At 42.0% G+C, this 13,672-nt stretch overlaps 1 protein-coding gene and 1 long non-coding RNA gene across 5 annotated transcripts; one reads left to right on the top strand and one right to left on the bottom strand.

The window, feature by feature from the left end:
* The first annotated feature begins 1,238 nt into the window (after window positions 1-1,238).
* LOC123398258 lies at window positions 1,239-1,950 on the top strand. Its single transcript, XM_045092748.1, has one exon. The coding sequence runs from the start codon at window positions 1,395-1,397 to the stop codon at window positions 1,629-1,631; it is 237 nt and encodes a 78-aa protein (XP_044948683.1). The 5' UTR covers window positions 1,239-1,394; the 3' UTR covers window positions 1,632-1,950.
* Window positions 1,951-2,348: 398 nt separating this feature from the next.
* On the bottom strand, window positions 2,349-6,633 carry LOC123398259. 4 transcript variants are annotated; one of them, XR_006610121.1, is made up of 3 exons: window positions 6,511-6,633; window positions 3,443-3,679; window positions 2,349-3,363 (listed from the first exon to the last, which is right to left on the bottom strand). It is a non-coding gene; the product is annotated as an uncharacterized LOC123398259 (long non-coding RNA). The 4 variants fall into 4 exon arrangements; XR_006610123.1 differs by having other exon boundaries at window positions 2,349-2,866; window positions 3,189-3,363; window positions 3,443-6,633; XR_006610122.1 differs by having other exon boundaries at window positions 2,349-2,664; window positions 2,751-3,363; window positions 3,443-6,633.
* Window positions 6,634-13,672: the final 7,039 nt, after the last annotated feature.

A 13,672-nucleotide genomic window follows, 5' to 3' on the forward strand; every position in this document is an offset into this window, starting at 1 on the left:
TTTCAAAATAAGCGTCTCAAGCTTAATACAATTTTATACTAGATCTAGTATAAAGTTGAAACACTTATTTTGGAACGAAAGAAGTATGAGTTTGTTATAAGAACTTAACCGTGTTTATAATCATTGGCCGGTTTAGCTTTCATAAAGCCAGGCGCATCTTGTGATTGTTTTCTGAAAAACATTTGAAGAGTTAAGGTCCGAAAAACATTTGAAGAGTTAAGATTTGAGGAGGCGTTTCAGGAGTTGCTCCCTCCATTTCTAATTATAAGATGATTTAGATATTGTAATATAGTCTATATACGAATTAAAATAAGTTAACATACACACTAAAACGCGTCTAGACGCATACGAAGAAAATAGAGAATACCTAAAACATCTTATATTTAAGAACTAAGGGAGTAAAATTAAGGTATTCGGTTAGAGATACTCTCGGAAGTTTCAAATCGAGGAAGATAACATTTACCATTCTCCAATCCTGATAAGCATAGGAGGACTATACGAGTGCAGTACCTGGCACCCGGCCACAGTGATATATAGGTTGCCGTCAATCTGCAGTCTAATTTAATTTCCATAAAAACACAGGCTGGCGAAGACCACATGCACGGACATTTCTCCCGATCATTGCAAATAATGCTGGCCGTTGGATGATTGTGATTAGGACAAGAGCACTTGTTTGGAGCTAGCAGCAGCGAGCGGCGAGCAAGAACGACATCGGAAGACATCTGCGCAGTGCAGTGCTTTGCTGCTTTGTTTATATATAGCCCTTATTACAGGGGTCATAGCGATCGGCAGACTGTATGCGCACAGCGGGGGGCATAACGCCATGGCGAGGAAGAAACAAATGCACGCTGGGTGCGTGCGCATGGAACATTATAAAAGAACAAGATAAGATAATCCTGTCAGTTCACTCTCCCAAATCCGTGTCTAATTATATTATTATTAGGTACATATATTTGATATTGATATGTACACCGGACCGGACCAGACCGGACAGTTCTTCCGGAACTTCTTTTTTATGCAAAGTGGAACTGAGACAATCATAAGATGGGCAGTTGAGCGTAAGTGGGGGAAACCCGAGATCAAGGTTCCTTTTTGGGTGAAACTATATGATCACCCAGCAGCCTTAGCTTTCAACCAAACCACCACAGCGAGACACCATTGTATATAATGACCGCCGGACAGTTGATGGCCTGTGGGAGCTAGCTATCCTTACAGCTCAGTCTACAGGTTAGAACCTAGTCCTCCCCACATGGCCAAGTGAAACACCCCTTGCCTCTGAGACCCCCTATATATACGCCCCTTGCTGTGTCCCTCAGCACACATCCTCCACACACAGCACAAGTTAGTGACACAGCAACCTGGGGAGGGAGAGAGGGAGAGATACACAGAGAGAGATGAGAAGGAAGGCCACCTTCACGGTGGGAAAGGCCAAGGGGGTGGTGGCATCGCTGATGCACAGGAGGCCCTTCCAGCACATGGTGCTGAGGAGGCTGAGGGAGCTCAAGAAGATAGTCCCGGACGCCCGGGACGCCGATGTCGACGTGCTGCTCCGGCAGACCGCCGAGTACATCTGCATCCTCGAGCTCAAGGTGGCCGCCCTGCGGAGGCTCTCCGCCATCTACGGCGCGTGATGGGATGCCGCGCCTCCGTCTCGGTCCGGCCCACCGCAGCGCCCATGGTTAGAGGTTTTGAGCCCCAGAGTGGATGCAATTGTGCATTAGTTGGGTAGGAGGAACATTTCTTGCCTGCTCATCTCGTGTACCCCCCACACCCCCTCCAGTAGTACTACGTTTTGTGAGCTGTGGCTCCTGTGTGCGGTCACACATGGGAGTTTGTTTGGCAGCAGAAGCCGGCCATTGTTACTGACAAGGCAATGGCTGGTGTTGGCTACAAGAACAATTATCTAAGCCCCTCCCTGCATCTTATGGAATATATAGTTGTTTCTATTCAGCTTTCCTTTTCAACTGTTTCCTGGATGACTGAAACTAATGCACAACAAGTAATGCACTGTTTAGATCAAGTAATTAATACTATATATTTCTGTCACATTATGATTTATTTATTTCGAGTTATTATGCTCAGAGTGAGGAACAGAGATGTTGTGTTCAACACCATAGCCCCAAGATACTGTAATCACAACAAAATCCCGGTCTGTAACTTATTTGGAGCCCCGACACAAATTCACAGTGTTGGCAGATTCTTCAACATATAATGTATTGATCTCGGATAACACATAAGAGCTTATAATTATGCCGTGCAAAGTAAAAATGTAAGAAAAATCTTTCATAAAGATCTGTCAGAATTTCCGTAAGAAGTGAATAGAACTTATTTTAGTCAAGGTCCATAGCTTCAAGTACAACTGTGCGGGATCCCTTTCTAACCATGTGAGATATAGGCGAATGCGTCACATCAATATATGCTCCAGTGATTATGGCAGAAAAGTAACCTTCGGGCAGATCTTACCTTAGTACAGTCCCATTTGTGAAGCATCCAAGAATCAATGTGCGTCAAGACTTCTCAGGTTTTTCAGCTATCAGCGAGGAAATAAGTCTTGACCGGTCTCTCTCCAGATCATCAGTAGCCGCTGTCCACTTGCTATTTTAAAGTCTAACTCCGAATGTGAACCCTTAAGAACCAGGTGTCTGACAGCAACATGTAACAGAACTGCAATAATGCTGAATAAACTGATGGCGGATACACCATGACGGCATGCCAAGTACAAGGACGATTAGAAGAGTCTAATAACTTACCATATCCATTATATCATGTCCATTTCTAGAATAGTCTACATTATGTTTTAACTTCGTATTCTAATAGGTGCACATCTTCATGCCCCGAACAGCATTGCACAGAAGTAACGTAACATCTGTCACCGAAGAAAATCTCTGTTAGCGAGGGTCTTAATATGTCATGTACTTGAGATTACGCAACATGGAGTAGCAAGAGTGCAAGGCAACACAATCAGAACTACTGAACTGAAACATATTAAATGGTACGACAGATGCCAATTAGGGGTTTCACCATTTTCCAAAAGAAGTAACACACTTTACTGACATGCTGGACATCAGGCATGATAAAGACTATAGGTTCTTTGCAGTTTGATAATAGTCTGTTCCAGTGCAACATAATTGTCATTGAACTGCACTGGACTAAAATAGAGAACATGAGAATAAAATTACATGTTGAACCTGCTAGTATTTTCTTGACACATCCATATCATAGCGTACCAGCATCACATGTCTATGTCCAAGCAACTTAGGCATGCCTCCGGTCCTGGTAACAATACTTCTATGATAAGCACGTGCGCACCATAATTACTCCATAGACGTACAACACATCCAGTGATCGTTCCACTATGAATATCTTTTGGGAAAACGGAACTTTTCAAGTCAGAGGTAGGAAGCACAGAAACAATATCAAAGCAAAATGAAAGAATACTCACCAGATGATGTGAAGCAAGTATATGTCGTGAAACCATGATCTATGTGGTATCACCACATATTCATCTTATGCTTCTGCTATAAGAAGCTTGATTGAACCAATACTTGACTTGATGTCTTGTCCGCTAAGCTCCAAATGCTGCGGTACTTCTGTAGCTTGGCATCAATTCTTTTCAGCCCACTTTCTCTTGGAGTGTATGGGAATAAACCAGCTAAGCTGGCCCCAATCGTCAGATTCACTATTTCCAGCATAGCCATGCCAAATATTTTGTCAGCTCACCCAGAAAAAAGACCCACTACTACTGCTCATAATTGTACTACTGAGCTACAAGCCTGACATATAGCATATGTGATGCTTGGGTCTTTTGCACAACTTCATATGCCAGACACTACATGTACATCACTCAATTTGTGGCATTATAGCTTCTACATAAACTAATGCAATAATTTTACACAAGCATCTAATATTTCCCTTTTTATCTTCCATTTTCTAAAATCACAAAACACTACACATGGTCATAGATCAATCAAGCTCTCTTCGTCAAACTAGCAACAGAAATGTCAGGAAAATCAATCTGCAAACTTGCTTAAGAATGCAGTTATGCAAAGCATAAATGAAGGGCAACAGCCACATTTCTTCTTACTTTGTGAGGTGTAAGCTACTTTTCAAAAAGGAGGAAAATCATAGTGTAGGGGCACTCATGCGGCACCAATCTAAACTAAGATAACATTTAATAATTTAAACAACATAAATGCCTGCCCCCCCTCCTAGCCCTGTCTTGACAAATCTTTCAGGAAGTACCCTGAAAATGAGGCACAGCCAGATGTATTTGTCAAGGTCCCCTGTACCTTAATGGTACAACTCCAGGGGGCTGCATGACTTTACTGAAACACGTGGAGCCCATCCATGTGTGAGCATGTGCCTCTGATACTGCAATTTGGACTGTCTATCATAGCCAAGTATCAGCTGAAGTGGCAGCCATAAACACAACCAACGGCAACGACAAACACATCGCACCAAGCCACTGATGGTTGAACTCTGGCACAAACCATATCTTACAATCTCAGGCTCATTAGACAAATCATAATATATAACACCATGATAATTAGTTTTGCATTAGCATGGGAATGACGCCCATGTGGAATATAGAGCCAAATGCATACAGTTCCACATCATGGTATTTTGAAAAGGTTGATAACTTCATTTAATACTTTACAGAAAACACTAGGAATCGGTTGTCCAGACTGGGGATTCCAGCTAAACAGAAAGCTTGGTTTAATTGAAGTCACACGGTATTGCCTAACTTGAAAAGCTGTGTGCAACCAAACTCTGACTAAGATGAGTAGTTATCAGAATTCATAACCTCTGAGCATGATCAATATTAGTTAAACCTAGCCTGGTGATGATAATACTCTATTACACAGCTATAATTATTAAGGAGATACATATAGATATTTACTTTTGATCACTAGAGAAAATGAACTGGTACTTAAATGAGGCATTGTCACCTCTCAAACTATTCATCAGCAACATAAGAATGCATCAAGTAACAGAGATTATTCAGCATTCCTGTTGAAACACCTCTTTACCATTTGCCTCGATGTGAAAGAACTAAAAATCTTATGCATTCTGCAATCCATTTTTTTGGTGTGAGTGTGGAGATGTCTATCAAATAATTCGCATACAAAGTTAATCTGCAGAGTCTGCATATATAAAACAATGAAACTGAGAAGCTGATCCCCGGTGAACATCCTGCCATTCCGCCAGGCTGCCTTGTTGTGGAAAGAACATTACCAGTTACAGGTCAACCCACTATTGGTCTGAATCTTTACCAACCATGGTTATATAGAAAAGAACATATGTCTTACTAGAATGTATAGAATTTGCACTTTTCTGAGCATGTCCAGTATCTACCATCAACAACCAAAGAAACTCAATGTATTGCACTTTAAAAGAAAAGTACAATCTCGAAATAAACTAAACAACAGAAGATTAGACGTGCATCTCAACCATTACCATACGAATTCATACTCCAAATAAATTCCTGAATCATACCAACATTCAACGTACAGAGAGAAAATCATCCTTATTATGTAGGTTCGAGTACGATTCTATAGCAGGAGCAGCCTTTCCACCATCTGCCAGACTATATAGAACATTTGACACTATTAATCAGCATCACCGTGTCCTTGTAGATCACAGAAGAAAAATGCCACGTATGAGTCATGGCCATGAAATGTACCACTCCAATAATGTTCAGCGAATTCGGTGGTCATATATCAACAATGCTTAATAGGACAAAATCTCATTATTGTCTCTGCTCGCCCCCACGAGCGCATGAGCCGTACGGACTAGCCACATTGGACCCAAACAAATATCACATGGGTAGAGCAATAATGAAATTGCTTCAAGAATTAGGCTATGCACTTTTCATGCTGCCAACTGAACTAGATCATGCGCTCTTCATGCTACCAACAACCAGAAGAAAGCAATGTAACAAGCTCACAAAAAAAGCATTACTAGAATCAAACAATGATGGGAGTCACGGGAGGGTCCTGGCTCTTACCAGGGCAACATAAAATTTGCAAATATCTCTTGATGGAGCATGGAGAGGACAGGGGAAATACTACATGCCATCTCAGATTATCACTTGATGAGCTCAAGTCGGCGCATAAGAGAAAAAGGAAAGGAATTTATACAAAAACCACGAGCAGAAAACCTGCAATACTCCTACGGATACAAAGCCCAAAGGACCCAAATCAGCAAACACCACAATGAGTATAATCATGGAAGAAACCCTGTCGTATGAACAGTATACTCATATATACGGAGTAGATCAGATTCTGCCATGCATTCGACGCCTCATTCGAGCAATTCGATAAGCTCGATGCACGTTTAATTAGGAACTGCGTGCGCTCATTTTGCATCACGGGGACAAAAGCTACAGAGTAGAATAATACTAGGCGGCCCAAATCCTGAAATCCCTAATAAGCTCCTAAAGAGCACGCGCATCAGGTAATCTTCGCGCCAGTTCCTAGTTCCCAAGAGGACGCGCGGAGGAGTACGAACCTAGGGGAATGCGGAGGTCGGCGGGGAACTGGCGCACTGGCAGCAAGCTGTGGTGCGGCCGCCCGTGCGCCGCGACGGCCGCTGCTGCTGGTGTTCCCGGTGGAGGCAGGATAGTTGTGATGTGAGCGAGGTGGACGACGGCCCACGGTCTGGAGATTTGGCCCGGTAGAGGCTAGAGAGTCGGGAACGGCTCTTGGCATTTCCTATTTGACGTCACAGACGTCAGTTAACGTGTATTTTTGTTATCTGGCGCCTGTGACGTTCGTAAATGGGTCGGCCCATCCAGGCGTCCGTTGACGGTAAATTTTTTGGAAAATTCTATGAATTTTTTTAAGTACTGATGATTTTTTTTAAATTTTAACGAATATATTTTAAGATTTATGAAAGTTTCATTGAAAATTGATTAACCTTTTCAAAACTATTAAAATTCTATGAACTTTTTTGAATATGGATGAACATTTTTTAAATTTGATGAACATATATTTCAAAATGGATGAATTTTTATCAAAATTTATGAACTTTTTAAAGATATATGAACTTTTTTTAGTTCAATGAACTTTTTTTAAAATACATGATCTTTTTCCTAATTTAATGAGATTTTTAAAAATTTAATGAACTTTTTCTAAATTGGATGAACTTTTTTTCAATTTCAATGAACTTTTTTTTCAAATTGATGAACTTTTTTCAAAATTAATGAACCATTTTTAAAGATATGATTTTTTTTCCAAATGGATGAACTTTTTCTTTAAATCTATAAACTTTTTTGATTTCATATTTTTATTTTTGTAACATATAGAAAATCTGGGTGTCCTTTTCCTACTGGATCAACAAAAAAAACAGATAAAAAAAACTAGGCAACACGCAAGTGGGCCGGTCCATGCGAGCGACGATGCATGCGTCAGATCGTTAACGGGCGCGTGCAGCGCTGCATAGAAGCTCCCCTGTTTTAGGCTTGTACATACGTATCACAGACTTGACCCACCTAATAAATGGACCATGTTACGCGTCGGCCGACAAATCTCCCCTCGCAAGCCGTTAGAACTCGCACAATATAACATCAATTGTCGTTCTTTACTTTGACAACATAGATTGTGTTGGACAATCGACTTGTGCAATGTAGGTTGTGTTGTAGAATTTTTGCAATAGAGGTGATGTTACAGAAAATATCTACTATCCTACAAAAGGAAGAGATGACAGATCCAACTTCAAATCTGAAGCGTCTAATTACGTCATCAATGGTCTAAATACGTTGTTAATGAAATTGCCTTCATTAGCGAACGAAACGCTAACTTGTCGCATCTTCCGACTTCGTTGTTAACTCATCGTGCACGTCTTCGACCTGCCAACTGCTCCCGCATATTCTTCCTACACTCGCCTAGCCCATGCACCCGCCGCCCATCCCCCCACCGCCACACCACTGCCCAGCCCAACCCAACCCCTACTCCGCCCATCCCCATCGCTGCCCAGCCCCTGCTCCGCCCAACCATGCTGCTCCCTGCTTCGCCCATCCACGCCGGTCCCTGCGCCACCCATCGTCGCCGGCGGCCTGCGCGCAGCCCCGTCGGCCAGGAGCATACACGGCTAACCTTGCTCTGGCAATGATAGCGCTTGCCTGAGTAATCAAATGAATAGGGGGTGCATTGGTACTCAACGGAAAGCTTGGCTGTAGCAATTACATCTTCCACTAGAACAAAATTAGGAATCAAGGTAGGCAGAGGCACTGGAATTTCCACCTCCCCATTATTTGGTAAGGGAATCATGTATGACTGAATCGGTTCAAATTTAAACAGTTGCTCAATGTGAGAAGCTTTCTCCTGTTTGGGAGAATCACTTTGGCTCTCCTATGGCTTACTCCCTTCTAGGACAATAGGTGGGAAAGGGTGGAAATTGATAAAGTCCGAGCGATCCAAGAAATCAAACTCTTCCTTTCGAGCATCGACCTCCCCAACTGACAGCTCAACCAAATCTTTAGGCTCCAACTACAGCTAAGGATTAACATGAAATTTCATCAAGATAGAATTTCTAATCCCCAAGTATCTCCGGTGTCCGCTTCCTAGATTTTCCATTAAGAATAAAGGCAGGGTTTGCTTCTCAACTTGGTGGATTTCCTTCCATGAAAACCATCGTGTAGGAGAAAATGATTTGAGACAATTAGGTCAAAAACTTGAAGGCAACAACAAGCAATAAAATATATCTTATGCTAAATAGTAATTACGAGCTCTCTCTACCTTCACGTTCACCACTCCCTCCCCTGATATTGTGATTTTGTCAAATCTTCTGCATTTGTCTTGTTGGCAAACCTAGGATTTTCCTGGCTTGCACCTCAATTACATCAGTAATTTTCTAGTGATGGTCTTAAATATTTAGGGTTCTAGAGTAGTTTAAAAAGACCATATTCAGTTTAAACATGATATACAATCTTTGATGTTTATGTTGCTACAACCCATTAGACCAACTCCTTTCCACACATAAGATCTCTTGGTGCCCATCTGAATACAATCACTCGCTGGCCAATAGTGTGTGAGGCATACTGAGCACAATGATATTGGTCTATATGTTTCAGGAATGCATTCACAAACGAGTGAAATGACAATGCTCCCGTTGCTTGTGTGTGAGGCCTATGTTAGGACTTCATCAATTTCTTCTAGGTTGTGTTTAGCATAACCATGGAAAACTTTGCAAACAAGGAAAATGCCCTTAGTACTTAGGAGCGCATCATAGGGGGGAAGACTAAGCAACCATCACCCTCCATGGCATGAATTAGCATAAATACTACTCCCTCTATTCCTACTTATAAGATGTCCTAACTATTTTATGAATCAGATGTATATAGACACGTTTTAGCATGTTGGTTCACTCATTTTAGTTTGTATGTAGACCATATTGATATATCCAAAACACCTTATAATTCAGAACAACGAGATAGTTAGCACATGGTACCCTGATATCCTCACGCGAGAGCCAATCCTCCTTGCAGAAGGAAAGTTATTGCCATGTTTCTGGCATCCAGGTGTCAATCTTGTTTCCTGCCTTATGGCCACTCAAACTGTTTGATGCTTCAATCGGGATATGTGAGATAGCACTTGTGTGCATCTTACTTCATAATATCTACAGAATAAGTAACTACATCCCTGTTAGTTTACTACATCAGCCTATCAGGGGGGATGCACTTGCTGAAGTGCAGTATCGCATTTTTGCTATTCGCCCTCTGAGGACTCATGAGCCAATCATCAGAAAAAACTTCGGTTGTTTTTAGTTGCTTTGGGAATCTATCTCCATCTTAAAGTGTACTTTTGAATGTGATGAATCATCATATTGTTTAGCTGGCAATGTGCAAGTGAGTAGGATAAAAAGATGTCCATGTGCTCACCCTCTCTGCAATTTTTGGTCTCCCGAGTTTTGTTATGCATTTGATTGCCCCTCTAGATGCTACACTCTATTGATTACTCGCTTCCTCTAGAATTTTTTATTTGGTAGTGCATTGTAACTACTTATGTATTATATTAATTTTTTGTTTTGCCCCTAAACATATTTTGGATGGTCACAATGTACCGAGGGCAAGTTGCTTGCTAGTTCAACTACACTTGCACAAGCAACCGCCCCACAGTGGAAATATTTTAATCTATCTGAGGCAAAGAAGGAGAGTCTTATGTGCAGTTTTAGTGGTAAGACAAGGAGTGCGCTAGAAATCAATGTGCTAGAAGTTAGTGAGAACTTAGCAGGGTCTGTTCCTCCAGCAAGTAAGCACCCGTAAGCAAGTAAACAAACTATATTTCAGGAGGGACGGATGGACGTCAATTACAGCAAAGTGAAAGCTTAGGCGCAAATTGTAGTGAATATTGCCCAGCCCTAAGTTTTGATCTTGGTATAGATGATTTGCCAAAAACATTTGAAGATGACGGAGCACATCAAGATGTCGGGCCAAGCAACTTCACTCTGCATGATTCCAAGGAATTTCCAGTATCCACTAAGTTCATTTGTGATTTTGAAGGCATATATGAGGCAAAGGAGTTTTATGCAGGTTGTTTAGTTGGCAACTCAGGAGAGATGGCCACAAACTTTTTCGAGACACCCGAAAAAACTGCCAACCAAGGAGAAGTAGGATCGGGGAGCAAGATTTATAGCATCAATAGCTCCAGTGAGCTGGTCACACATCATTTTGAGAGAAGGATCATCAAGCCACCTCCATGCAAGAGGTCACCATTCATGGACTAAAATGATAGGGAAGTGTATTTGTGCAAACCTGAAGTAAACATGCTATATGCATCGGTTATTTGCATGGGAGATTAAATGAAGAAGCATCACCCAATGCTGATACCAGGTATGACATTATCTCACATATTTTTCTCACGCAATTCAACATGTTTTTTTAGGCTAACCAAACCATTGAATCGGACAACTGGCATAATTGTTTTGCGTGATTGTGATATAATACATAGAATGCAGTTTTCATCTGCCTAAAATAAATGTTGAAGCGTTTCCTTTTATGACTATGCAACAAATTATTGAAAGGTGCATGCTGGTAGGCAATTCAATAATGAAAGCATATCACATCTATTTTTTATTTCATTCTTTCATTGTTTTTTCTGCAGCACAAGGGTAATTGACTACCGTGGATACTTTGTCACGGTGAGGGAGCTTGCTAACTCAATGAAAAAGGAGGGTTTCATATTGACTCATGTAATGTAAATTGGCATACAGTCTATAATGATGAACTTTCCATCATACTCGAAGAAGGTTGTGATCCCCGTGTGAAAGTGCATGTAGTCCCCATGTGTGGTTTTGGTAATTGATGACAATCCTAATGGACTAGTGTTTGCATTGAGTTATACATTTGAAGGAATGTTCTATTTGCAATGCATTAATAATATTGGATGAATTGAAGGATATTTGTTCCATGAATATGCAAGAAGGAGCTCGAATGAATTTTAAATGAATGTCGTATACACATTGTTGTGCATGCATCAAGGACGAGTTTAACGATTGAATCAAATATGATACGATCAAGATGAATACGCTGTGATGAACAAGATGTGATCTATGTGGAGTTCAATATCTTGAGAGAATAGTTAAAGAGAAGAATTCTATGTATGTCTTGAAAATAGGATCATGATGATGTTGGAAATATGCCCTAGAGGCAATAATAAATTAGTTATTATCATATTTCCTTGTTCATGATAATTGTTTATTATCCATGCTGTAATTGTATTGATTGGAAACTCAAATACATGTGTGGATACATAAACAACACTCTGTCCCTAGTGAGCCTCTACTAGAGTAGCTCGTTGATCAAAGATGGTTAAGGTTTCCTAACCATAGACATGATTTGTCATTTGATAACGGGGTAATATCATTAGGAGAATGATGTGATGGACAAGATCCAACCGTAACTCCCCAACACCGGAGGAATGCCTTGTGTGTATCAAACATCACAACGTAACCGGGTGACTATAAAGATGCTATACAGTTATCTCCAAGGATGTATGTGGAGTTGGCATGGATCAAGACTAGGATTTGTCACTCCGTATGGCGGAGAGGTATCTCGGGGCCCACTCGATAATGCAACATCACAATAAGCTTGCAAGAAATGTGGATAAGGATTTAGTCATGGGGTCTTGTATTATGAAACGAGTAAAGATACTTGTCGGTAACGAGATTGAACTAGGTATGGAGATACCGACGATCGAATCTCGGGCAAGTAACATACCATTGAACAAAGGCAACTGCATGCATGATTGATTGAATCCTTGGCATCGTGGTTCGACCAATGAAGATCTTCATGAAATATGTAGGGACCAATATGGGCATCAAGGTCCCGCTATTGGTTATTGACCGGAGAGGTGTCTCAGTCATGTCTACATGATTCTCGAATCTGCATGGTCCGCACGCTTAACGTTCGATGACACTAGAGTAGTATTGGGATATGTACGTTGGTGACCGAATGTTTTTTGGAGTCCCGGATGAGATACCATACGTCACGAGGAGCTCCGGAATGGTCATGAGGTAAATATTTATATATGGGAAGTCAAATTTTGGCTACAGGAAAAATTTCGGGTTTTATCGGTATTGTACCGGGTAGCTTCCGGAAGGTCCGAGATGGTTCCGGAGGAGTTCGGAAGGGTCCTTCAAGCCCCTAGGATGTGCATGGTCTGTAAGGGGGCGTCCAAGCCTTGTTGGGCTAGCCCCCAAGGGCCCATGCGGCTAAGGGGTAGGAAACACTAAAGGGGATGACACCTAGGTAAGAAACTCCTCCCTCTTGGCCGCCACCCCCTCCCTTGGAGAAGGGGTTAGGTCTGGGGCCCCCTAGTGCCCCTTGCCTCCTATAAATAGTGCAAGTGAGGGGAGGTCTGAATACATCAAGTTCTCTCCCTTGAGGCAGCCCTCTCCCTCCCGTCTCTCTCATTCTTCCTCGTTCGCAGTTCCGGAGGCGCTTAGCGAAGCCCTGTTGGGATTGCTCCACCACCATCTCCACCACGACCTCATGCTGGTTGAGATCCCATCTACTTCTCCTTCCTCTCTTGCTTGTTCAAGAAGGAGGAGAAGTCATCGAGCAGCACATGTGCTGAACGCAGAGGCGCCGTCCGTTCGACGCTAGATCGGGACGGATCACGACTGGATCGTGAGTGTCACGCCCAAGATGCGACCCTATCCTCAATTTGGCACGAAGGCCTCGTCAGGGATAGAAGTGCATCTCGTTGTGTCGCAAGAATGGATATCGTTACAAGTACATGTACTGAAAGGATGAGATATATATTTAGAATTGGCTTACACTCGGCACAAGCTACATCAGAGTCACATCAGTACATTACATAAACATCAAGAGTAAGAGCAGGGTCCGACTACGGACGAAAACAAACGAGAAAAGAAGAACGACGTCCATCCTTGCTATCCCAAGCTGCCGGCCTGGAACCCATCCTAGATCGATGAAGAAGAATAAGAAGAAGCAACTCCAAATGAACAATCAACACGCTCGCGTCAAGTAACCTTTACCTGTACCTGCAACTGGTGTTGTAGTAATCTGTGAGCCACAGGGGACTCAGCAATCTCATTTCCAAAGGTATCAAGACTAGCAAAGCTTAATGGGTGAGGTATGGTTAAGTGGTGAGGTTGCAGCAGCGGCTAGCATATATTTAGTGGCTAAACTTACGCGTACAAGAAATAA

The sequence above is a fragment of the Hordeum vulgare genome, chromosome 5H (genome assembly GCF_904849725.1).
Source record: "Hordeum vulgare subsp. vulgare chromosome 5H, MorexV3_pseudomolecules_assembly, whole genome shotgun sequence".
In the NCBI taxonomy this organism is placed as follows: domain Eukaryota; kingdom Viridiplantae; phylum Streptophyta; class Magnoliopsida; order Poales; family Poaceae; genus Hordeum; species Hordeum vulgare.

Excerpts from the sequence above, each read along its gene's own strand:
- LOC123398258 (XM_045092748.1), top strand. The coding sequence starts at position 1,395 with ATGAGAAGGAAGGCCACCTTCACGGTGGGAAAGGCCAAGGGGGTGGTG.